Here is a 26,070-nt window from a genome sequence, read left to right on the forward strand (position 1 = left end):
GCTTGTGTTCCCTCTCTTGCTGTGTCTCTCTCTGTCAAATAAATAAATAAAATCTTTAAAAAAAAAAAAAAAAAAGTTTAAAAGTTGAAAGTCACCTTTAAAAGTAAAATGATACACATTTCTACCAGATGTCTTTCCCCAAAATCATCTGGGTTTTACAGACGATTTATCACTACGCTTTCTGCCAGGACTCTTGCAGTGAAATCTATTTATTCAGAGAAGAGTTCAGGCTTTGCGATCTTTTAAATCTGAATAGAGCAGAAACCAATTTATTTAATTTTAAAAACAGTTCCCTGCTCCAGGACTAGACATTTGCCACTTGAGTCTCTGGGTAAATGTCACCCAGGAATGTGATAACGTGGGTCCTCCCAGAATCTGATTCCCCGCGGTAAACAAACCTCTTCACATTCTTTGGAAACCAAACCATACCCTTCAGGGACAGTCCCCTGATCTCTGCTCCACGCCGAGCGTTTTGCATGCGTTTCCAGCCGACTTGGGGGAGCCCGCGTCTGTTCTCACACACGGCGCAGCCTGGCACTTACTTAAGTGGCCCCTCAAAAACTGTTATGGTCACGTATGCCTTTGTTAGTCTTCATCTCAGTCGGAATAATTTGTTTGCCTTTCAGCAGCACATATGGCCTAAGACAAATACAGTAGCCCTTTCCTCTTTCCAGTCAAGTCCGAAAGTCTCATCCTGGCATTGTTATTATCGTGCTCGTCGAAGCATTTCCACATCGAGAAAGCTGTACGAGGTCCCGATGGAACGTCACTGCGGGCCAGCACGGATGGACGCTGCCTGTTAAGTAAGAGACAGTGTTTCCCGCAGGCCTGGGTTTAAAGACTCACTTCGCTTGCTGTTCATCTTCATTTCGGGTGACGGCCCAGCAAGGCTCGTTTCTCTCGCCCAGATGTTTCTCTCGTTTCACTGCTGCGTCTGATTCTCATCCTTCCGTCACTTCCTAAGCCGTATGTGCATGTGTCAGAAGCACGTGTGTGTGCTGTATCCACATCATTGAACTGAGGACACATTTTCTCGTGTTTTCTTTCTGTATCTCTTTCTGCCCTTTCTCTCTTATCCCACCACAGATGAACACAACACGATTGATGATACAGCAGAATATCAATTTTTAAAAGTTTAAAAAGTCGTCTCTAAAAAAAAAAATAAAAATAAAAAAGTCGTCTCTAGGGGCGCCGGGGTGGCTCAGTCAGCTGAGCATCCAACTTTGTGATTTTAGCTCAGGTCATCTGATCTCATGGGTCGTGAGATCGAGCCCCGTGTCGGGCTCCATGCTCAGCACAGAGTCTCCTTGTCCCTCTCCCTTTCCTTTGTCCCAACTCACAGCTAGTCTGCTGTATTAATTGGTAGAAAGTTAAAGTGAGGGTCTCTGGAGAGGCGTTGAGTAGTCTTAAATCTACGGTCGCCTTCCTGAGACCAAGGGGCAAGTCATTTGCAGAGGCCAATTCAGAGTTTCTATTTCCATTTTAGGGTATAGCCTCCACCTTCACTGTTAAAAGCGCAAAGTTTTCAAGAGTTGGCCCGCCCCAGGGGTCACAAATTTGTAGATGGTCTGAATGCGGTCCACAGCGGTTTGGTTCTGAAATAGTAGTTTGGAAGCTGGAAGCTTTTCACATTAGTAACATAGATATCCAGCCATTCTTCAAAAACTCTGACAACACTAAGCCCTTATTTCCCACATGGAGACAATTGGCTAGGACGGAGTAGCTGCTGACCACTGTGGGCGAGTCTATTGTTCTTCAGTTCCCTCAAATCCCATTGTCTCCCCAACCTGAACTACCACACCTCTTATGGTTACCTGCCCCTGGGCCATTTGAATTTGAAATAGAGGGCAGAGGATGTTTAACCTCTGCCAAAAGAGTAGAGGTCTAATATCGTCACAACTCAAGATCTGCTCCTCATTTCCTTATAAAGTAGGAGTCTTATAGCTTACCATGGTCAATTGCAAACACTCCCTCATATTCGGGTCTCCATGATTGAAAAGGGTGTTCCTTAAATGACTCTTGCTGGGGTAGAGAGATCCTCCTTACAAGGTCAGCTTCTTTCTCTTTCTGTTGTCCCCAAGGGAAGCTCCCCACTCCCTCTCTCCCAGGAAGCTTCCAGAAGCCATGGCCATTGGTAGGAATAGCCGCTTCCTCAAGGGTTTCTTGCAGCATCTTTTCACAGGACGTGGGCATGGCCAGGTCTCCGCCACAGTGCTTATAGGCAAGGCCCAGGGGAGCTAAATGAGTTAGGATACAGGTCCTGCTGCTTTAGCAAAAGCCCAAAAGAATAGCAGGGCCAGATATGTTCTCACTTCCTCCAGAAGGAGAAAGGCCAGAGAAGTAGGGCAGCTGTGCTCCACGAGGTCATAGGAGGGCCCACGCTTCTTACAGCTTATGAAGACACATGTTTTCCTCATCCATGTGGTGCAAGATAGCTCCTCACTGCATCCATATTCTAGCCAATGACAAGAGGGAACAAGGGGTAGTAGAGGGCCTTAGACCCTGGTACACAAGGCCCCCAAGCCTGGGGGTCATTTTTTACTCTTCTCTTTCACATCTGATCCACTAAGAAACCTATTGATTCTGTCTTCAAAATACAAATTACAAATCAGTCTGTCCTTTTTTTTTTTTTAAGATTTATTTATTTATTTGAGAGAGAGAGGTAGAGAGAGAGCATGTGCGTGAGTGGAGGGAGGGGCCGAGGGAAAGACTCCTCACTGGGCGCAGAGTCCGACCAAGGGCTCAATCCCACAGCCCTGAGATCACGACCTGAGCCGGAATCAAGAGTCAGATGCTCAACCAACTGAGCCACCCAGGCGCCCCAAATTCGGTCCTTTCTCATCACTTCTGCTACCCCCTTGATCCAAACCACCCTCCTCTCTGGCCGGGATTATTCCAATAATCCTCGAATCGGTCTTGCTACTTGTACGCTTGCTTGCCCACCGCCACGGCCACCACTACCCACAGTGGTCTGTTCTCAGCATAGCAGAAGGAGGGATTGCACCATAATAGAAACAGATTACTTTTTCTGCTCGGCTCAGATCCTTTAGGGGCATCCCCCGTTTCCCTTAGAGTAAAAACCAGAGTCCGCCAATGGCCGGCAAGTGTCTACATATCTGACCTCCCACACATCCTTGTTGCTTCTTTTCTTCTACTCTTCCCTTGTTCACCTTGCTCACCCTGTTCTAGACATACTGGTATCCTTCCCATTTCCGGAATACGTTAGAGGCACTTCTGCCATAAGGCACTGGCTGTTCCTCTGCCTAGAACACTCTTGCCTGCAATATCCACACGACTAACTCCCTTACCTCCCTCCGACTTTGTGGTTGCTGGCTTCCCAATGAGTCCTTCTCTGACCACCTTACTGAAAATTAGAGCCCCCTCTCCTTTTCCCTTTATTCCATTCTCCCCCCTCCCCAGTTTTCCTGCAGCACTTACCAGCTTTTAACACACTTTAACACACTATGTAATTTGCTTTTCTATTATGTTTATTTTTTACTCTCTCCGGCTAGAACCTAAAATCTAAAAGGGAAGAAATAATTGTCTCATTTAGTGAAGAAGCACAATTAACTAGAATAGTGCCTGAGAAATGTAGGCACTTACTGAATATGTGCTAAATGAATGAGTGATTACGATTCGGAAATGGTGGCTGCCAGCTCTGGGCTAATGCTGTGGGTTGAATTGTGCCCCTCCAAAAAGGTCCGTTGAAGTCTTCACCCTCAGCATTTCACAATGTGATCTTATTTGGAATTAGGGTTTTTACAGAGGTCATCAAGTTAAAACGAGGTCATTAGGGTGGGTTGTAATCCAGTATGACTCGTGTCCTTACGGAAGGGCAAATTTGGACACAGAGACAGACACGCAGGGAGAGCACCATGAGGTGATGAAGGCAGATATTAGGGTGACACATGTACAAGCCAAGAAAGGCCAAAGTTTGCCAGCAAATCACCAGAAACTAGGGAAAATGCAGGGGACGGATTCTCCCTCACAGACATCCCTCACAAGGAAACCACCTCACCTACACCTGACTTCAGACTTCTAGCCTCCAGACTGTGAGACAATAAATTTCTGTTATTTAAAAATTTTAAGTTTAGAGCACTTTGTCACATGAGCCCTATGAAACTCATATAGTTAGTCACGAGATATGTGCGTAGGCATGAGATTTGGAAACTTAATTAGATCCGGAGGTGCCTATAAACTGTAAAGCAACATATAAACAAGCTGTAATAATTAAACAAGACTATGTCCTTAAGGATTAACTGTGCTTGTCCAAGGACTCAGGGGGACAGTTGCTGAATTCTGCCTTACTTCTGTCTTTTCCCCATCCTACCCATATCCCTCACCATCACCACCACACAGAAACATCTACTCTAAGTCACAGGGGAATTCCTAGATTATATTTCCTGTGAAGGATTCAGCTGGGCAGCATTCAGCAACTCTCGAAGATCTTTCTCCAGGCTTGAACTAACTGGACCTTGTGTCTAATCAACTCATCTGCTTTCTGGAAGATTGGGGACCTCTCTGATACAGGGTTTTCTGTTTGAAGGGATTCTGAAATGGACGAGCTAGATCACTCATCCTCAAGGTACCTTCCCCCCAACCAAGAGAACTGGGAAGAGAGGTGGTTGGTGTCCTTCAGCAGGCCCTGTGATCATTTCAGTAATGGCATTAGAAGGGGCCGCTTCTGACTTTTGGTGAGGATAATGGTTCTAGTGCAATTAGGGGTCTTCCATTGGCTTTCTGTGTTTGGAGAATGAAGGTCCTTCTACTTACAGCTTAGGATTTTGTAAGGTGATTTAAACTGCCACCTGGGGCATTTGGCTTCAGAATTCCTAATAGCCTAAAAGGTCATAGGCACAAGGAGGGAAGGGTGTCCCAGTATACAGGCAGAAAACAGACAGGGAGTTAGACACTAGGCTAGAAAAGATTTGACATTGAGGAGGTTCAGCCACCAGAAGCAGTGGGCAGAGTAAGATCCCCAGACCTGCAAGAAAAGGGCAGCAAGAAGGAAGCCAATTCTTGCTCAGTGAAGTAGGATACATGAAAGATAAGACTTGGTGTCAAGAAAAAAGCCAAGATCCTGGGGATAGCATTGTGGGTCAAGGCCAGAGAGATTCTGGCAATGACGGTGACTTAGGGGTGAACTAACAAACTCTCTGGTTACATTTGGTTCTGAACAGGGTCTGTAGCCGAGTCAATCATTTATCCAGCCCATGTTAAGCACCTGTGATATGTTAAGATGTGTACTAGGCACCATGAGGGTCAGAGATGACAGGCATTGTTCTCAAGGAGTTAAGAGTTTGGTAGGGCAGAAATTGAAGATAAACCAATGACAATTTATTAGTGTATTAAGTACAATAAGAGTACAGTGTCATACAAAATCATGGTAACTAAGGGCTCAGGCTCTGGGTCCAATAGATCTGAGTCTAGATCCTGATTCTCCAGTTATAGGTTGTGCGATCCTGAGCAAGTCACTAAGCTTCCTAAACTTCAGTATCTTTTCTTGTAAATGGGAATAATAGTATTACTTAACTACTTTATAAGATTCTCGTGAGGATCAAATTAGACCATACATGCCTGGCACCTAGACAATTCCCAATAACATTGACCTTTTTTTATAATAATAGTGATTATTATTGTAATTATCTGGGGAAGGTAATGTCAGGAAATGTTTCCAGGAAAAGGTGGCACTTAAGCTGAATATTGAAAAACAAAGAGAAGGTGGCTGGGCCTGGGATTGGGAGGGGGCTAATGAATGGCTTTTATTTTTTAATTATGTCCTGCCAGGCTCCTCAAAGAATTTGAGGTAGGATGATGAATTCGGTGTTGGTAGAATTTAATGTGAGATGTCTCTGAGCAACACTACATGCTCTGACCTCTTCATTCTAACCCTACTATAATCCCATATTTTTTTTTCTTTTGAAGATTTTATTTATTTATTTATTTGAGAGAGAGAGAGAGAGCATGAGCAGGCGGAGGGGCAGAGGGAGAGGGAGAAGCAGACTCCCTGCTGAGCAGGGAGCCCCACGCGGGGGTCAATCCCAGCACCCTGGGATCATGACCTGAGCTGAGGGCAGACACTTAACCGACTGAGCCACCCAGGCACCCCTATAATCCCATATCTTATATGTTTGCTCCATTAATTACTGTAGCTCCATGAAATGAATACAACTATTAATTTTCTTTCTTCTTGATTTTGAATACTAACAAACAGAAATAACACAAAATATGGGCGCCTGGGTGGCTCAGTTGGTTAAGCGACTGCCTTCGGCTCAGGTCATGATCCTGGAGTCCCGGGATCGAGTCCCGCATCGGGCTCCCTGCTCGGCGGGGAGTCTGCTTCTCCCTCTGACCCTCCTCCCTCTCATGCTCTCTGTCTCTCATTCTCTCTCTCAAATAAATAAATAAAATCTTTAAAAAAAAAAAAAAAAAAGAAATAACAAAATAAAATTGATGTAGTTAAAATTGTACCCAGTAAACTTTGTTTTGATTGTAAAAATGACTTTTACCTCTTCTTAATCCAGAAAAACTGGTCTTGATAGGAAGGAAAAAAAAAAAAGATCACGAAAGAAAACTTAACTTTGGGTGAAATTATAATAGATAAATTTTGGTATGGGCAAAAATAAACAAAATAAAACTGAACAAATCACATTTTTATTGTAAATGTAGAAGATAATTAATCCAAATTAATTCAAAACAAAGGAATTTCAATAAAATAAAAATTTCAATAAAATTTAGGGCACTCTATAGGAAATTGGTATAGAAATTAAATGGTCATAGTCAATTTTATTCCAAAAGATACCTTTTGGTTGAAAAGTCTTCCACACTGATATAATTCTTATGAACATGTTTGCATTCATAAACATAGATTCAAAACATCCATGGGTGCAAAATAGTGTGTCAAAATCTCCAGGTCTTGCCTATGACATCCGGATTTGTGGATTGATGAAGCAGTTGGAACTCTGTCTACAGCTTAGAAAGTCAAGGTATAACTAAGGGCTTTGAAGTCATCACCACATAAGTATTCCTCTGTTTTCTTTTGTATCTTCCATAAAATAATAATGCAGAGTCAGAACCTAATGAATGCCTATTGAATGTTAGATTCTCTCTAGTCAGGCCTATAAGCCTTACGGATAGAGGAATTGCCCTGTAGAGTCAATCATTTTAATTTAGCACTTACTGAATACTTTGCAAAAATGAGCTGTCGCAGCTTTGAGAGTAATCAGAGCAAAACTGAGGTACCCCAAGATTTGGATGTCTAGAATATAATCACAGACCTTACCAAAAATTGTACTATTTCCATCCAGTTCATCAGATGAAACATTTTTATCCTAATGTTCCTTGTTCACCGAACATTTCCTCTTTTAAAAATTGTTTTCTTTCTTTTCAAATTTGCTTTTATAGATATCCTCATTCTCCACTTGACAAGGTCATGGAAGATCTAGAGGAAACATTATTTGAAGAATTCGAGAACTACTCCTATAACCTGGAATATTATTCCTCAGAGTCTGATTTGGAGGAGAAAGTCCAACTGGGAGTTGTTCATTGGCTCTCCCTGGTGTTATACTGTTTAGCATTTATTCTGGGCATTCCAGGAAATGCCATTGTCATTTGGTTCATGGGGTTCAAGTGGAAGAAGACAGTCACCACTCTCTGGTTCCTCAATCTGGCTATTGCAGATTTTATTTTTCTTCTCTTCCTACCTCTGTACATCTCCTATGTGGCCATGAATTTCCACTGGCCCTTTGGCATCTGGTTGTGCAAGGCCAATTCCTTCATTGCCCAGTTGAACATGTTTGCTAGTGTCTTTTTCCTGACGGTGATCAGCCTGGACCGCTATATCCACTTGATCCATCCTGTCGTATCTCATCGGCACCGAACCCTAAAGAACTCCCTGATTGTTATTATATCCATTTGGTTTGTGGCTTCTCTAATGGGTGGTCCTGCCCTCTACTTCCGGGACACTCTGGAGTTCAATAACCACACTATTTGCTATAACAATTTCCATGAGCATGATCCTGACCTTACTTTGATGAGGCACCATGTTCTGACCTGGGTGAAATTTATTGTCGGGTACCTCTTCCCCTTGCTAGCAATGAGCATTTGCTACTTGTGTCTCATCTTCAAGGTGAAGAAGCGAAGCATCCTGGTCTCCAGTAAGCATTTCTGGACCATCCTGGCTGTGGTCATGGCCTTTTTGATTTGCTGGACTCCCTATCACCTGTTTAGCATTTGGGAGCTCACAATCCACCACAGTAGCTATTTCCACCAGGTGCTTCAGGCCGGCATCCCCCTCTCCACTGGCTTGGCTTTCCTCAATAGTTGCTTGAACCCAATCCTTTACGTCCTAATTAGTAAGAAGTTCCAAACTCGCTTTCGGCTCTCAGTTGCTGAGATCCTAAAGCACACACTGTGGGAGGTCAGCTGTTCTGGCACAGTGAGCGAACAGCTCAGGAACTCTGAGACCAAGAACCCATGTCTTCTGGAAACAGCTCAGTGAGTTATCAGTAGAAGGCTTTTCTGGGGGGGGGCCCTGACAAATGCTTTCAGATTATTTGGTTCCAAGGTATGGTAATAACCATCTCTTTCTGTTAATCAGTTTAGTGGCATTACATTTTTGTGTCGGTATAAAACGTAGGAAAGATCTTCATTTTTTCCCCCTGCAAATTAAATTATCTGTCATTCTTGCTAATTATACCGTCGTGGATTAGTCACCACTGTGGATGCAGTATCAGCTATTATTTTTTAAGTCCTAATGACTTTGAAGTCCTAAATCTTAATATTAGATGATTAATTCATTTCAAAAATGTTAACATATGTGCTGCTTAAGCTCACTTTAATTTTGCACCAGTAACCTGTTAGACATATTTTTCAAATGCAACAATGTACTTCATTTCTTTATTTCATGAAATCTATATATGTACTTTTATAAATTAAAGTAATAGTTGGTTATAGTAGTTTAAGACATTATGAACTATTCATGCTTAGTGAAGTGTCCCAGAATCTAGTTGCTTGAAATGACAATTTATTATTATAATATCTCACAATTCTGAGTCAGAAACTCAAACAAGGCCCAGAAGGGACGTTCATCTCTCCACTTCACGAGGTCTGGATCATCAGTTGGACTGGGATGACCCAAATGGTAGAATTTTGGAACAGCTTGTCTCCTCTGCCCTACTGTTCCTTCTCTTCTTTTTTTTTTTTTTTCCACACAGCTCATCCAGTATGGTAGCTCAGGGTAGCCAGACTTCTTATATGGCAGTGTAGGGCTCTAAGAGACCAAAGTGGACATTTCTAGTCCTCTTTAAGCCTATGCCCACCCCTGACACAGTATCACATCCACTGTACTCTCTTGGTCAAAGTAGTCCTGGGCCAGCTCAGGTTCAAGGGGAGGTGACATAAACCCCACCTGCCAATGGGGATATGCTCCTATCTTTAATCCCTCATGAAATCATTATAAATATTAATGTTCTTGGAAAATTCTGGGTATGTGCAAATATGTATAAGATTGCTGTAAACATAAAACACTGACATCTAGATGGTAGATAGGCCAGCCTAATCTCAGAATGATTTCAGAAAAAGAAAGCATGTATGACATTGATATATTTCTACCTTCTTTTCCTATAACTCTATAGATACAGACACCCGTACAAGACCAATAAAGTATACCTTTAAGTCAGTAACCTCTTCAATTTTAAAAAGCATTTAATTTTCTGTAATTTCTTTATTTTATTTTGAAAGTTGGGAGGGGAGCTGTGTTATTTTTTGAATCAGTATCCTTTTTTATTTCATCTCTCAGCTTCTGGAAATGCCCATTAGCCCATAGCAACAATCAGATCTGGTTTTGGAAATTATTCCTCAAAAATGTGTGGCATAGCTCAGCATATCCCAAACTTCTGTCATCCCCCAATTTCATGATTTCTGCACACCCAGTATGGAGGGAAGGCAAGGAGAAAAAGGCTCATTGTGAGTGTCTGTCCCCTCCACGACCGGAGTTTAAGATATTCCATTCTGGGTTCCCCGTCACCTTCAAGGGACAGGCCCTGATTTCCCAGGATCAGGAGAAAAGCTGGAGGATCAAAGACAAAGAGAATTCCTTAGGCTCATCCTTAGTTTGAGCAGATGGAGGGATTCTCAAGGCTGTGGGAGAAAGAGGAAGGCTGAAGAGCAGGAAGGGGATTAAGCAACCAAGGGCAGAAGGAAATGATGGAGCAGATGGTGTTACCACCTAAGAAGCAGGAGCTTACCAAAGGCCTATGAAAATATTTGAGATCTTTAAAAAAATGTTATTTTTTATAACATTTAAAATATAAAAAAGGAAACTTGAAAAGTCAAAATTAATAAATACTTAATCACATGTCTATAAAATACACCTTTATGTCAGTGAGTCAAATGAAATATTTCATAGTTATATAAAAACTTATATTTAATATGGACTTTCAATATGTTTCAGTGTTTGATATGAGGAGTGAAACCGAAAAAAATGCTTTAAGGAAGGTCTATAAAGGTCTTTTTTTTTTTTTTTTTAAGATTTTATTAATTTATTTGACAGAGAGAGAGAGAGAGAGGGAGAGAGAGCACAAGCAGGGGGAGTGGCAGGCAGAGGGAGAGGGAGAAGGAGGCTCTCCGCTGAGCAGGGAGCCCGATGTGGGGCTCCATCCCAGGACCCCGGGATCATGACCTGAGCCCAAGGCAGATACGTAATGACTGAGCCACCCAGGCACCCCAAGGTCTACAAAGGTCTTAAAGGAACTCTGAATTCATTTGAGAACCTAAGGAAGGTTATGGGTCCTTTCCCTAGAAACATGCTTTTTTTTTTTTAAATCAGTCTCTGCCCAAACGTGGAGCTTAAACTCACAACCCCAAGATCAAGACTCAAGTCTCATGTGACTGCCAGGTACCCCTCCCTAGAAACATGCTTTTAAATAAAATATCAGAGAGTCCTTAGATCCTGGGCTAAAGACCCTAGTTTTAGTGGCTTTTAAAATAGCTGATAGTGGGGATATAACAGAAATCTGCTAGTGAAAGTAGCAGCCACTACAAGTACTTAATATTTTATTCTCAGTTTGAGGGAAGATCTGAAGAGTAGCATTGGGCCTGGGCCTGGGGACTCCAAGCCTCTTCCCCTAACAGTTGGAATTTGGTTAGTGGGGCTTTCCAGGGGTCTCCTGATTAAGAGCAGGATGAATGACTAAAAGGACAGAGGCTGGAGGACAGGACAAGCACTGGAGCAATTAGGGAAGGAAGTGAGGGAGCTCAGTGCCCAGTTGGCAGAAGAGTAAAGAATCCCAGGCTCTCAGGGACTGGGGCATAGACACCAGGAGACAGACCTGCCTCTTTAATGGAAAGCAGCTCTTTTTTTTTTTAAAGATTTTATTTATTTATTTGAGAGAGAGAATGAGACAGAGAGAGAGAGCATGAGAGGGGGGAGGATCAGAGGGAGAAGCAGACTCCCTGCTGAGCAGGGAGTCCGATGCGGGACTCAATCCCGGGACTCCAGGATCATGACCTGAGCCGAAGGCAATCACCCAACCAACTGAGCCACCCAGGCGCCCCGGAAAGCCCCTCTTTGAAGAGAGCAAGTCCCAGGGCCTCCAGAGGCAGGATATCAGGATTTGAACTAAAGCTCCAACACATGCTGTGTCTGTGTCCTTGGCTAAATTAATTCAAATTTCTAGACCTGTTTCTCCCATCTGCAAAATGGGGACAATAGTAGTATGCGCTACAGGGCTGTTGTGGAAATTAAATGAGGCAATGCAGGTAAAGCACTTAGAGGGGTACTTAGACCTATAAATAACTTGATCAATCTTAGCTGGTATTAGTCAGTGAATTCTTGGCATCTTCCAACCTAGTAACTGCTTAGTAGATGTTAGATCCTTTCCTCTTGGATGAATATAAACATTTCATAGGAAGAATAAGGGAGCTACACAGAGAACTTTAAAACAAGATAGTTTATACATATAAAAGACTATGTGCCTAGAGGTTGTAAAGGGCAAGAAGCAGAATAAAAGTTGAAAGATGTATTTGAAGTGCATCTTGAAGAATGACTCCAATTTTAACGAGTGCAGATGAGAAAAGAGCCTTTTCAGGTAGGTGACACAGTAGGGGCAAACGTACAGAGGAAAACAGGCTATGGTCAGAAAAAATAGTGAAAAAAAAAGTGTCCCATTTTCTAGGGACAGAGTGAGGATAGAAGATTCACAAGTTGGTGTCCAGCTTGAATAGTAATCCATAGTTCCTCAATATTCTTACATATGGGCAGTTCTTTGGGGGAATGAATTTAAGAAGTCCATGAACATTTTCCTTTGATTTTTACTTTACTGAAAGCTATGCAGGCCAATGGCATTCCAAACAAGAGATGCTCATTTGGGTCATTTCTTGAATGCCTCTATTACCATCCATACGGAGCGCGTAATGACAAAATGTGTTTATCAGTCTCAGTTCCATTTTAAATTTACCTTTATGTGACTTTATCTTCTCATTCTCCCTAATTGGGGATATGAAGCAAGGGTTACACCAATGAAATAGGATTAAATCGTCTAAAAGCAGGGATGAAGAACTTTCTTCATTCTATTGCCAACACATTACCTGGTCAAGGACCCCGGTTTCAGTTGTCTCTCACTAGGTGAATAATCGGGCAAATCATCTTTCAGAGTTGTTTCCTCATCTAAATGGTGATAAAAGTGTCTGCTTTGCTTATCTCATAGCTTATAATGGGGTCCAAAATGGACAATGTGATGAGGCATGTATTTTTGTATTTTTTTAGTTTTTTAATCTAAGGACAATAATTGCCATTGCCAAATTGCATTTGTTCGGGGTGGGGGGGAATACATATAGATCCCAAAACATGAATGCAACTCCTTTTGTATTTGTCTTTGTCCATAAGCTTATCTTTTCGTAATAGGGAAAAAAACTCCAGCATTTTTCAATGTTGCTCTAGTCTGTTACTTTTTAATTATATTGTTTATAAAGTATTTCCTTGAGTATATATGCCATAATTTAGCCATTTCCATTCATGTTAGGACTGTAACAATCCTTTTATTCACATGCTTCCATCCATACCACCTCCAGGTCAGAGCTGTCTGCCTTTGTCATTTTCTGGCTCAGAAAACTTCAAGGCTCTCCCCACCCCCCACCCCCATCCCCATGCCCCCACCCCCCCACCCCATACACACACTGCTCTCACAGAAGGAGCCAGCCTGGATGTGCCACCTGGCCCCACCCTATCTAATCCCAAACAGACACTGCAAAATCCAGCCAAATTGATCTAATTGCCTTGTAAATGTTGCTTTGTCTATTCTATTCCCGTGTTTTATCCCCTCCTGGAATACTCTTTTTCTTTCCTTTCCTTTTTTTTTTAACAAATTACTGATCAAGGTCCACCCAGCTCAAGTCCCAACTTCTCCAAAAAATTTTTCGATTCTAGCCTTCCTGGACCCTCTGAACTTTTGGATTACTTGCTTAATCACAAAATGACTAATTTTTAACAATTTTATGTGTGTTCAAGCCACCTCCCTATTGTAATTTTCTTACCTTTTTTGTATTTTTATAGCTTCCAACATAGTGACACTGAATCATTTTTAATTCCCACACTGTTCTCAGCCTTGTGTGAGGGATGCCAAATATGAAAAATAAGTACGGTCTGAGTTACTGTAATCATTTATGGGCATACAAAAAAAAGCTGGCCTCTTATCTTTTGTTAATACTCCAAAGCCAGAAACAAACCAAAAAATCTCTCTTTCTCTATGTCCACCTATGCCTTCTGAGCCCATTGGTTCAAAAACAGGTTATTCAGTATACAGGCTCACATGCAAATGTGAGCATTGCTTATAACAGCAGAAAGCTGAAGCAATCTAAAGCTCCAATAAATAGACTGGTTAAATAAGATATGAGACAATGGATTATGTAACTGTTAGAAAATGAGAAAGCTTTGTAAGTACTGACATGGAATATTCAAGATATAATTTCCAAGACATCCAAGTCTACTTTTATGGACAAAGTAAAAGGTGCAGAACAGTTTGCATTGCATGCTACAATTACTTCATGCATATGCTCACACTAGTTCTGGAAAGAGCTAAGAACCTGTTGACATTGGTTGCTTTTATGGAGCTAAATGGGAGGCCTGGGAGAGGGGGCAGTTGGGGGCGGGGGAGACACACACAGAGACTTCACTGTATAACTTCTTGTTTTGAACTATGTTACTGTATTATCTATTTTTTTTAATACAAAATTAAAAGATACCATTAAATATATTTATGTGAGGCCACGGAGTCAAGATTTTTTTTTTTTTAAGATTTTTTATTTATTGGGGCGCCTGGGTGGCTCAGATGGTTAAGCGTCTGCCTTCAGCTCAGGTCATGATCCCGGGGTCCTGGGATCAAGCCCCACATCGGGCTCCTGGCTCAGCAGGGAGCCTGCTTCTCCATCTCCCTCTCTCTCTGCTCATGCTATCTCTGTGTCTCAAATGAATAAATAAAATCTTTAAAAAAAAAAATTACTTATTTGACAGAGAGAGACACAGCGAGAGAGGGAACACAAGCAGGGGGAGTGGGAGAGGGAGAAGCAGGCTTCCGGCGGAGCAGACAGGCCGACACAGGGCTCAATCCCAGGACCCTGGGACCATGACCTGAGCCGAAGGCAGACGCTTAACGACTGAGCCACCCAGGCGCCCCTGGAGTTAAGATTTTTAAAGTCATGTGCTTCATTTATCATTTTAAGATTTACAAGACAGCTGTGGTTTGAAATGACCATTCTAAATTTTTTACTTTTAACCACAGTTTTAATCAATGGTTTTTATTTTTGTTAATACTTCTTCCAGCTTTTTGGTGCTCAATCCCTTTAACATGTCAATGATTGTGAGCGATCTGGGGCTACTATTTACTAGTTGCTACATCTCGATCTTTCCATGGCAACATTTCCAGAATCCCCAGGCTCTGGTTCTACAGAAAATGAAGTGCTGCCCTCTGCTGGCTCTCAGGACACTGACAACCAGAAAATTTCTCATGACGTTGGAAGTACTTAGTGAAGATGATCGTAGTCATTGGTACATACTTGTACCAGTTAAATAAATTACCTCTCAAATTTAATAAACAATTTCCCACATTTAAGTTGGTCTCCCATATAAAGAAAATCAGATTGAAAGGAAAAGAATAGAACTGTCTGGTTTGGCTAGGAAAATTCTGACCTCAAACAAATCATTTAATCTTTTTGGTCTACAGATTAGAGACCACAAAGTAAGACTTTTAGAAGTCAGTAATTCCTGGGGTGCCTGACTGGCTCAGTCAGTTAAGCATCCAACTCTTGGTTTTAGTTCAGGTCTTGATCTCAAGGTCATGAGTTCAAGACCTTTAAGAACCAAAAGCTGCCTTCACCTACTTAGCTGCAGCACTACCTCATTTTTTAAAGATTTTTAAAACTTTGAGAAGCAAGAACAAGCATAAGCAGTGGGGAGGGGCAGAGGGAGCAGCAGACTCCCCACCAAGCAGGGAGCCCAATGTGGGGCTCAATTCTGGGACTCCAAGACCATGACCAGAGCCAAAGGCAGACGCTCTACCAATGGAGCCACCCAGGTGCCCTGCACTACCTCATTACTGAAGTCCCTTCACCACAATAGGTTGCTATCCAAATCCAAAAAAATGTCCCACTCAGTCCCCACCTCCACACCAAAGCCAGGTTTATGAACCACAGCCTGGGCATCAATTACCTGTATAACCTCCTTCCCACGACATAGTGCAAAACCATTCTCCAAAGCACAACTCAAGCTCTCCATCAGGGTGCCTGAGCCGGTTAAGCATCTGCCTTCTGTTCAGGTCATCTCAGTGTCCTGGGATTGAACCCCTCGTGGGTCAGCAGGGAGCCTGCTTCTCCCTCTACCCCTCTCCCCTGCTTGTGCTCTGGCTCTCAAATAAAAAATCTTAAAATTAATTAAGTTCTCCCTTAACAGTATATGAGGCATGATCTTCAATTTGCAGTATTTGCCTTGACAAATTAATTTGTAACAAATTTTGGGAATCCTTCCTTGGACCTAACTTCCATCCTCTGGGTTAGGTGTCCTTTAGTGAAGTTGCACACCCCATCCTGTATCATATTACTTTCAAGTGGGATTTTTAATTGTGTGATTTTTCAATCTGGAGTAACCCCCAACTTGAAGATCCTATGTGACAACAAATGACTTCATCAGTCATTTAAGTCATTGAGCCATCTCAACATTTAACTTTTTCCAAATATTTCATTAACTATTCCAGCAAACAAAGAACATTCACTGTGCCCAGTTACCATCTTAAGCACTTTATATGTACTGATCCACTTCTCATCATTAAGGTACTTCCAACATTTCCATCGCAGAAAACCAGCCCAGGTATTACACTGAAACTCCTTGCAAAAAAGCCCAAGGTGTGAACCGTTATAATCTACAGGGCTAAAAAATCTAGTTGAAATTCTTAATCCAAAATTTCCCCAAGTGAAGCTTACCTGATTTCTTTTGAAAACAAAGCAAATATGAAACTTGCAACACTGTGGTATTAAAACCGGCATCCTTGTGCATTGGGTACAGAAACTATACTACGACTGAGTACATTTCTATTAATTTGTTTATAAAATCTATTCAACACCTACCTGTATTCATAGTATTTACGATAAATATTTTTCTCGTTTTTGGGCTAAATATCTAACAACGCTGACCCAAATTTATTTTTATGAATTATATACCCATTGAATTTCTTCCCTCAAAATGGAAACTACCCTACATAAGAGTCAAGAGCCAGCAGCTGTCTTTTAAGCTTTTATTTAAGGGCAATGATCTATGATGTAGATATTAGATCTTATTAAAAGCAGCCACATCCATGGACTGCACATAGTCCTCAAAAGCAGTAATCCGCTCCTCCAGCATATCTGTTCCAACTTTATCATCTTCCACTACACACTGTATTTGAAGTTTTTTAATTCCATATCCCACTGGAACTAGTTTAGCTGAAAAGAACATTAAGAAAAATCTTAGTTAGCAAAGTCCTGTTGATTGACAAACATTTTAACTATGCAACTTCCAGATGCCACTTCCAAAAAAGCAAAGATTGAACTCACAAGAGCCCCAGACCAAACCGTCTGCCTGAATGCTTCGGACACACTCCTCTAGTTTTGCCATATCTGTCTCATCGTCCCAAGGTTTCACATCTAGTAATATGGAAGACTTGGCCACAAGTGCAGGTTCTAAAAAAAAAAGGTACAACCAGCATTATTCAGACACTCAGTTATGTTTTTCATTTTAGTTGATGACACCTTTATAATCTTAATCTGTTTCCTAATGGATCATCTCCTCAGCCAAACAAAACTACAGAACACATCTTATGTTTGCTACGCACATGCCCACTTTCTGTTGTGCTAAGAAAGAGGTACTGAATTGTGTAGTAACAGTTTCTTTCCCACAGAGGAATGCCACAACTGCTACCATAAGAACAGCTGCAGACCAGTAGCTGTGGAAGTTTTATGAAGAACCACCTATATAGGTTTTTAAATACTGACCTAGTTAACAAACGCAGAGGCAATTACTTTGGAAATCAAGCTTCAGAAAAGATTACTCACATTACTATGAAATGAAGTTAAAGCAGCACAAATTATAAAATGACCTACTTTTGGCTTTCTTTGACTCATACTGTGCAAGGCGTTCCTCTCTTAGCCTCTTCGCTTCTTCACTTTCCTATAAAGAAAAATTAAGTATGTTTCACAAAGCTGGTTGTTCCTCAGCTTAATGCTAGTAGAACCATCAGAGCAAAGACCAGTTTTTTCAGAAAAAAGCAAATCCATCACAAGCTCAGCCGAAAGATGGTGATTTGATTTTATTCATCATGTAACCAGTGAGAATTTTTAAAAGTCAGGTAATAAAGTGGTGAAACTAGAATTCAAATCCAGGCAATTTCACCACAGAGCCTATGATTAAGCTCATTGATATACATATTAATTTATGCCATACCTCCTCATCATCAGATCCAAAGAGATCAATGTCATCATCATCTTTACTATCTGTAGCTCCACTTCCTGTGGTGTCTTCCACATTAGCAGGGCCATACTTGCCCAAAGCTTTCTTCACTCCTGGAAGGCTTGAAAAAAAACTTAAGTTCAACCACCACTAGGTCAGTATGTTCTTTTTCAGACAGCACATGAGAACTTGTTTCCATCACTATTTACCAATAGATCCCTTCTGTACTAAGAATTTACCCTTAAACAGTAAATACTTATGTATTTATATACCCTTAAAAGTAAATACTTTTGAATGTTTAACTCCTCACCCAACAAACATTAGTAGCATGTGAGACATTATATTCAATACTCACTATGATTTACTCTTTCAGTATGAATATTTCTGTTTGAGATTTCATTAAGTATGCTCAGTTCCATTCTTAGTGAACTGGAGTCCACTTCCCCAAACTTCCACCCTTGTTGGCAGTTTCAGAAGAATGGCCAAGGACTGAATGAATGAGCCACCCTCTCACCCCAGAGGTGGGCCCCCCAGGTCAGGGTGGAGGCACATTGTCAGGGCATTGTGGGGAAAAGTTGAATTGCTGTTGTCCATGTTCTACCTGTTCTGTGAAAAAATGGAGGACTTCAGTCTCTTGGCCTTCTCAAGTCACAAAGATAATTTAGCTTACAATATCCCAAACAAAACTGAAGTAGCCTGGGTCCAATTTTGTCATGTGAAACTCCTGAGTTTAAGCTTAGAAAGCGTTCTGTTCTTCAGGTAAATACAAAGGTAATTTTACCTGGCCTTCTCCTTTTCGTAAGACTTGATGTGATTATACCAACGGAGGGCATGATACAAGTCGGCAGGTGGGGGGCCGGAGACCGCTTCAAACACTGCCACGTCTGCTTGTGACGGCACATACCTGCCAAGGATACAAAAATTACACACACCTTTAGGAGAAAATCTACAAACATCAGCAAATAAATGACAAACGGCACATCCGTCAAACTAATTACTGTGAACTGGCCCATTTGCTACTGGGCAACCTAAGCTGCTGTATTTATTTTGTAAAATAAACTCAAGACCGGGTCCATGTGTTTGGTTTTCCGCCCTACCCCGAGAATCCCTGCCACTTCGTGGACCTCAAAGTTTGTAATCTCTAACGGGAGACCTACAAGCTTACTTCCACAAACTGAGTGAACAACTGAGGGAAAACCCTGGCTGAATCCACTCAGTGGAAAGAAAGCATATGTTTAACCCTTCGCCCCTCGCAGCCCCGCTACCTTTCCCCCAGCGGCGGCGGCAGAGGCCGCGCCACGTGGCCCGGCCCCAAGCCCGGGCCCGTCCTCACCCCTCGATGTAGCTCTTGTCCGCTAGGTAGTCGTTGAGCACCTGGAGACCGGCGGGGCTTTTCAGGTCTCCAAAACCCATGCCGTCGGCTGATCCCAGGAACCGGGTGACAGCAAAGTAAAAGATGAGCGGAGGTAGTCGGCGCCTAGCGCTAAGAAGAAAAAAAAAAAAGGGCCGCAAGAGGCCGGAAAATGCCTTATATAGAGACGGAGGCGTTTCCCTCTGCCGCACAGGGTCGAAGGTTAAAGGTCAAGTACGTTAATATCCTCATTACTCCACGAAAAAACTCGAGGGCTCTGAATTGAACGCCCCACAAATTATCTGCGGGCCTCTATGTGTTTAGGAATAAATTAATAAAAGGGGTATTTCTTAAATTAGTACCTCCGCGGCTCCGGAACACTACAGGAACCGCCCCTCGAAGCGCCGGAGATGACCGAAGACGCTCGGCTTCAGGCGCCTGACCACTTCCGGCGGAACTGCGGTTCCAAACTGTCTCCCCGTCCCCGCCCCCGCCCCCGCCCCCTTCAGGCTGCCCGCCCTCCGCCCCGCCCCCTGTCAGGGGACGGAAATTGCCGAACTCAAACTGAGCGGAAATTGTCGAATCTGGAGTTTCTAGTCCCTCCTGGCTTCCCGTTCTCCAGGCCCGGTGGGCGAGGTTAGCCGAGGCCGCCATATTGAATAAGCAACCCGGCCTCTGAGGGGGTTGGTGCGGTACAGACAGTTCTGCAGAGCCCCTTCGGCGTTTCCAGGGAGAAGGTGAGGCCGTGATAGCGTGAGAAGGCTGAGGTTCCCCTTGCCATAGCAGTTGATTTCTTGACGACACTGTTTCTTTTGGCCCAGGTGACTCATTCTACTCTTGTCCTTGACTGGGCGCCACGTCCCACCCCCCTTCCTCCGGAAGCCCCTAGGGCCGGCAGGTGAGGGCTGTTGGCCGTGGTCTCCGGTCTCTTGGAGCGAAAAGCAGGTGGAGAACCTGGAGGCCCTGGGAGCGCTGGCCCGGAGGCAGGCTTGTGGGTGACCTTCATTCTGCAAGGGAAATGCAGGACATTCCCCTTTGTGGAGAGGAGGCCGTTTTGTTCCCTGGGAGAGGACGTATGTCAAGTGACTTAGGCCTAAAGACTGAGCGTTTCACACCCCCCCCAAATTAACATATACTTGGTATAGTACACAGTTTGGCCGCTGTTGCCTTAGCAACCATCCACACCTCTGGGGTTTTTTTGTTGTTGTTGTTTTGTTTTGTTTTTGTCCGTTGAGTGCATTGGGCAATATTTTTTATTCCTTTCCCTGGTGGGGAAACTGAAGAAAATGATATTTAAAAAGTTTGCCCAAGGTCGCACTGCGAATGACATGGCTACGTTTAGCTATGTTGGGATCTAATGCATGTACCGTTTAAGACCGTGGATCAGACACAACTCTGCTCCAGAACGATTTGAGGGCATTAAAAATGTATCGTGAACTGATGAATAAACATCCAGGTTGTTTCCATAGGGAATGTTCTTTTTTACACCGAATTGCATATGCATCGTTGAGCAGGGTGTTACAAAGCTGTCAGAGCACCTGCACTTTTTAATTCCAGGGAAGTAGAAATTTTGGCCAGAAATTTGAGATAGAATTCATTTCGCAAATAGTGTTGAATGTCTATTATAAACTAGAAATCAGTCCATGAGGAAGAATAAAATGGGTCATTTGACTGGGGAGTAGTTAGGAAATTTAAGATAGGCTGATCAAGGAAAGCCTTCCTGAGGAATGTCTGTTAAGCCCAAATCTGAAGGACAAGAAGCCAGAAAGATCTGAAGAAAGAGCCTTTCAGTCTGAGGCCACAGCCTGTGGGGAGAGGGGAGAGGCTGTAGGGACAGTGTGGAAGCTAGGAGACCTGCTGGGGGGCTATTGTAATAGTCCAGACAAGATGATGGTGGCATACAGTAGAGTGGTACCTTGGAAGGAGAGAAGTGCATGGATGCAGGATATACGGTGGGGAATGTGGAATAGTACTGTTCTTATACTAAAAAGTGTCCACTCCAGTTTTAGAAATGATTGGTCATTAACATTTTCCCATTTAGAGATGACTATTTCCATTCCTACGTGGTAGATAAATATGTGGAAAGTGCATTTCAAAGTTTTGTAAAACTGTCTTCTGTTGGGGCACCGCACTCTTCAGTTTGATGCTGGATTTTCAAGAGGCATCCTAGTTCTCATTGATTTCCTAGCTAAAGTGGACAATACTTTTAGATTGTATTGGAGACAAAATAATAGTAAGAAAGTGTTTACATTGTTGTATGAAATATTGATTGTTGATTTTCAGTCTGTCATTACTCTAATTCAGCAAATTCAGATTTACCTTTATATCATCAGAAGAATTTAGTAAGACAGATGCTACTCATTTTGGAACTTGGTGGTAAGATTATGTGGTGGTTATTTTTCCAAGGGCTAAGTCTTCAGAAAAGGGAAATGATCAAATTGCACCATTTCTCTTCAAGGAACTTACACTTTAGTAGGTACTAAAATTGATTACTAACCTATAATTTAGTAGGTGGAATAATAAAGCTATACACACAGTGTGTGCTGATGTTACAGAGGGAGTACCAAGGAAGAGGACTTTGAAACTGATCTTCAGTGGCTAGTACTGTCTGAACTGAATTTAGATTTAATTGACATTTATTGAACTCTTACCAATAACGCATAGCCTAGGAAGTATTGTTTTCTTTCTTACCAATAGATAAAGAAGCAGAAACTCGATTTACCAAAAATCACTCACTTGTAGGTGATAGACTTCATGTCTGCAAATTTAATATCAAAAGTTCTGAATTAATGAATGTTATGAATTAACTAAAGTCTGAATTAATGAAATTTTCTGTTATACCTCTTCTGTAGTAGGTATGTGAAACTTCATGCTTAAAAGGTGTAAGACTGTCTTCCACTCTCTAACTTTGAAAGTCATTATGTTGATACATTCTGATCACATAATTTCCATATTTAGAAGTTCGAAGTGAAAAATTACAATTCAGATGCTTAGCCCATTTGATCAAGTGAGTGGACAGAAAGTTCAGTGCTTAGCCCTTATGATCAAGTGAATGGATAAAAACTAAAAGTTCAGATAACTTTTCTGTTTGCTTGTGTGTATCTTTAATTAGTATTATTTATATAATTCCCATTTCTTTTAGTAATACAACAAATGTTTATTATGGGAAATTGTCCTTGTGCATTACAGGATGTTTAACAGCACCCTGGCCTCTACCCACTAAATGCCAGTAGCTTTCCACCAGTTGTGACAACAATGTGTCCAAATATTGATAAATGTTCCCTGGGAAGCAAAACTGTCCCTGGTTGAGAACCACTATTTTAGAGCTTACTGTGTACCAGCCTTGGAAATAGGCACTGAAGATGGAAAAATTGAAGAAGTTCATAATACAGTGAGGGTAGAACAGACTTATAATTGCAAATCTGTAAGATAAATGTACTAAGCACAGAAGATGGCACCCCAGACACTTAAAAGGCTTGGACTTGTGAGCCAGCTCAGAATCTCAGGAACATTTAGTAGATAACTGCTTAGAACATAGGATGTTAGAATGAGTATTGGTAGGAAATGAAGGCAGAAAGGTAGACGTTATTTTACATAGTATTAATGGTAAGCTCACTGTTGTTCTTCGAGTTTATTTTACTACATAATGTTTTACATTTGATCATTTTTGATAGTTAAAAACAACACAAAACTGCCCTTTATATAGATTTATATACTAGCTGCTCCTTCTTAGCTCCTTGACATTGTACAAGTCAGTTAATCTCCTGAGACTGAGTATTCTCATCTCTAGAATTTGAGGGAAAACATCAGGACTCATGAATGTTCAATGTAATAATGTTTGTGAAGTGTTTAAAACTTATCAACTATTACCAAAAAGTTTGTAATTAGGTTTTTTTCCCCCTATGGTAATATAACTCTTCTTTGTTTTATTCTTAGCAATATGTTAAGGATACCTCTAAAAAGGGCCTTAGTAGGCCTTTCTAAGTCTTCTAAAGGATGTGGTAAGTATTTTATTTTTATTTTGCACTTGTGGATACTAGATTTTCTATCTTTGTAAATTTATTGGTTTATGGAATGTTTCTTGAAGGACCCTAAACTGTAATTTGTTTTAAATAAAATAGAAACAAGTGACCGTAGTCGAATAGAATAATTTTTTTAAAGATTTATTTGTATATTTTAGAGAGAAAGAGCGCACAGGCAGGGGGAGGGGCAGAGGGAGAGAATCTCAAGCAGACTCCCCACTGAGCTGGAAGCCTGACCCAGGGCTTGATCTCACAATCCGGAGATCATGACCTGAGCCAAAATCAAGAGTAGGCCACTTAACTGACTGAGCCACCCAGGCGACCTAGAGTAATTTTTAAAATATAACTAAACAATTTATAGAAGGTGTCATGAAATAGAAAGTAGTACTAACTGGCTATCGTTGCCAGAATGGAAAAGCAGTCATGCTGCTTTTGAAAAGTGGTATTCCCATGAACATATTTTCAGTGGTATTAAAAGTTTCAACTTAAACTACCATTAAGAGTGGATAGCCATATTCTATCTGGTATTCAGGATTGGAAAAGCTTTTATCTAATTCTATATTTTATAGGTTTGCATCTAGAGAAATAGAGGGAAATGGTATAAAATTAGGAAAAATCTTAGGCTTGTAGGTTAGAGTTAATCCACTATCCTCTGCTATAATAAATTTAACTCTGTTAATTTATTTCTCATCTCAATATTTTTGATGGTCAGTTCGAACAACTGCCACAGCAGCAAGCAACTTAATTGAAGTATTTGTTGATGGTCAATCTGTCATGGTGGAACCAGGAACTACCGTCCTTCAAGTAGGCATATGTTCTAATTCTTTATTTTTGCGTATGTTCTGGTTTTTTAAGGAGTATCAATTTATTTCCTTAATACTTCTATTTCCTTAATAGAAGTTTATTTACTTCTAAAAATTTTAAGATTCCTTGATAAATGCTCATAAAAGAACTATAGATAGTAAAATTATATGAAAATAAGTTGGATTTAAAATCTTGGCATTTCAAAGTGAGCTATCATTTATCTGTTTCTGACTTTCTTAGTGAATTATGGTAGTTATTTTGTTTCACTTCTGCTTTCCAAGTAAATGCCTACTAGAAATTTGAAGTTACCAAAAATAAATTATAAGTTAATATAGGTAAGTTTGGAGAAAAGGCAATCTTTGTTGTGAACCTGCTTGATGCTTTTCACTTCATATAATTTCTCAATTTTTATAACATTTCTAAGAATGTGTCCTACAAAGCAGGTAAATGGAGGGTAGTCCGTTCTTGAATTCATGCCCTGAATACGTAATTTCTCCAGATTCCTTCAGACCTAACAGAGTCGGTCATGGACAAGTGATGCTTCATTCTATCTGCAAGTTATCAAAAGCTAAAATGTTCTTTATTCATGTTCGCAGTCATTTCTAGACTATCTGCCAGGCACAGACAGGTAAACAGTAAGTATATAACAGAGGTATATGTTCAAGGTACAGTAGAGAGTATTTTTGCCAGGTACAGGAGGTGATAGAAAGAGATGTTAGGGGTATCTGAAGGGATCCCTGAGGAGATTTTAAAGGATAAATAAGTGTTTGTATTTGGACAAAGAAGCTTCAAATAGTTTGGTATCATTCGGACATAAGGTGTATGTAGAAGATGAGATAGCAGGAAATCAAATTACTCTGATAGGTCCATGATGAAAGAAGATATATGTCATGCTAAAGAGCTTAGAGTTTGACCCATCAACAGTTTTCATGGCAATTAAGCAATATGACAGTGAATATAGAGGATGTTGGTTTGGAGAATAACAAGACTGGTGTGAGAGACAAAGGAGAAGTATCTTGCATTAGTAGAGCAGAAAATGAAAGGCCTAAAACATAGTGGCAATGGGAAGGAAAGTAAGAGGACAGATTCGGGGAGAGTGAGATGTAGATAGACAGGCCTTTAGGAACAGTGAAGAGCAGGGGAATTTTTGTGGTTTCTGGCTTTGTTAGTTTATTTGGGGTTGTATCATAGGAGACAGAAATAGGTTGAATTTTAACTCTTTATAAGAGCATACACATGTGCATGCCTATTTAAGTCTAAAACTTGGAGAAGTGGTGGACTGTCAGGGCCCCAGATGAGGGTTTAGATATAATCATCATCTGGAATGTGAGCTAGTATGAAGGTTGGGACCAGATCTTGCTTGTTACTTACTATACCTTCTGCATCTAGCACATAGGAAGACTCAGTACATTTTTGCTAAGTAGTTAAAACATTGGAATTTGAGGAAATTGCTTTAGAGTAAGGGCTGAAGATGGAAGAACTAACCCCAGTGGAAATTTGAATAGGTTTGTAGGCCTCGAGAAGGAGGAGTGATAATTAGGAGAGCTAGGCTAATCCCCCTTAGTAGGCAAATGGTAACTGAGGAGAGCTTCAACCACAGTGGGAGTATGAGTCCTAGGTAGGGTATATGGAGCCAAATATAGAAGCAGATCATAGCCAACTAGACAGTGTGAGATGGAGTCTAATCCAAAGGAGGAGAGCTAAGCAAAGAGGAAATGCCAGTATGAAACCACTGGGATGGAGTTTGAAGGGGTGTCTTTGTGGACAGTGGTTCAGAGTGGAAATGGGGAGTCAAACCTTCAGCACAATCTGAGAGGTTGGTTAATTCAGTTTCTTCCACATAAGGTGTAGGTATGCTGAGGATTCTTAAAGAGGCAGGGCAGCTTTGGAGCAAACAGAGGTAGGAATCAAGAGCAAAGAAG

General features: G+C 41.4%; 3 protein-coding genes and 2 non-coding genes across 7 annotated transcripts in view; 2 read left to right on the forward strand and 3 right to left on the reverse strand.

The window, feature by feature from the left end:
• GPR1 (G protein-coupled receptor 1) overlaps positions 1-8,521 on the forward strand; it is a 26,643-nt gene extending 18,122 nt beyond the window's left edge. The window contains exons 1-2 of one of the 2 annotated variants that reach the window (XM_032414876.1): positions 674-803; positions 7,405-8,521. In XM_032414876.1, coding sequence (XP_032270767.1) covers positions 7,433-8,500 — 1,068 coding nt within the window. In that variant the 5' untranslated portion in view covers positions 674-803; positions 7,405-7,432 and the 3' untranslated portion in view covers positions 8,501-8,521. Of the gene's footprint in view, positions 1-673; positions 804-7,404 lie in introns of those variants that run through there. The other variant, XM_032414809.1, reaches the window with a different exon arrangement.
• Positions 8,522-16,767: 8,246 nt separating this feature from the next.
• EEF1B2 (eukaryotic translation elongation factor 1 beta 2) lies at positions 16,768-19,775 on the reverse strand. Of its 2 annotated transcripts, none has more exons than XM_032415079.1 (7): positions 19,685-19,775; positions 19,305-19,454; positions 18,753-18,875; positions 17,966-18,092; positions 17,626-17,692; positions 17,080-17,205; positions 16,768-16,968 (listed from the first exon to the last, which is right to left on the reverse strand). In XM_032415079.1, exons 2-7 carry the CDS (start codon positions 19,382-19,384, stop codon positions 16,814-16,816), a joined length of 678 nt encoding a protein of 225 aa, XP_032270970.1. In that variant the 5' UTR covers positions 19,385-19,454; positions 19,685-19,775; the 3' UTR covers positions 16,768-16,813. The 2 variants fall into 2 exon arrangements, with proteins under 2 accessions (XP_032270970.1, XP_032270890.1); XM_032414999.1 differs by having other exon boundaries at positions 17,966-18,104.
• Positions 17,341-17,476, reverse strand: LOC116638214. Its single transcript, XR_004300662.1, has one exon. It is a non-coding gene; the product is annotated as a small nucleolar RNA SNORA41 (small nucleolar RNA).
• LOC116638200 lies at positions 17,772-17,850 on the reverse strand. Its single transcript, XR_004300656.1, has one exon. It is a non-coding gene; the product is annotated as a small nucleolar RNA SNORD51 (small nucleolar RNA).
• Positions 19,776-19,939: 164 nt separating the features above from the next.
• NDUFS1 (NADH:ubiquinone oxidoreductase core subunit S1) overlaps positions 19,940-26,070 on the forward strand; it is a 30,829-nt gene continuing 24,698 nt past the window's right edge. Inside the window, exons 1-3 of the mRNA XM_032403810.1 lie at positions 19,940-20,059; positions 23,259-23,323; positions 24,057-24,148. Of these exons, the coding sequence (XP_032259701.1) occupies positions 23,263-23,323; positions 24,057-24,148 (153 nt within the window). The 5' untranslated portion in view covers positions 19,940-20,059; positions 23,259-23,262. The remainder of the gene's footprint in view (positions 20,060-23,258; positions 23,324-24,056; positions 24,149-26,070) is intronic.

Source organism: Phoca vitulina, unplaced genomic scaffold, assembly GCF_004348235.1.
Source record: "Phoca vitulina isolate PV1807 unplaced genomic scaffold, GSC_HSeal_1.0 scaffold1, whole genome shotgun sequence".
NCBI lineage: Eukaryota > Metazoa > Chordata > Mammalia > Carnivora > Phocidae > Phoca > Phoca vitulina.

Coding starts and splice junctions, on each gene's coding strand:
- EEF1B2 (XM_032414999.1), bottom strand. CDS start 19,384: ATGGGTTTTGGAGACCTGAAAAGCCCCGCCGGTCTCCAGGTGCTCAAC. Junction 18,876..19,304: donor GACAAGAGCTACATCGAGGG/GTGAGGACGGGC, acceptor TATCCTTGGCAG/GTATGTGCCGTCACAAGCAG. Junction 16,969..17,079: donor CGGTTTGGTCTGGGGCTCTT/GTGAGTTCAATC, acceptor TGTTCTTTTCAG/CTAAACTAGTTCCAGTGGGA.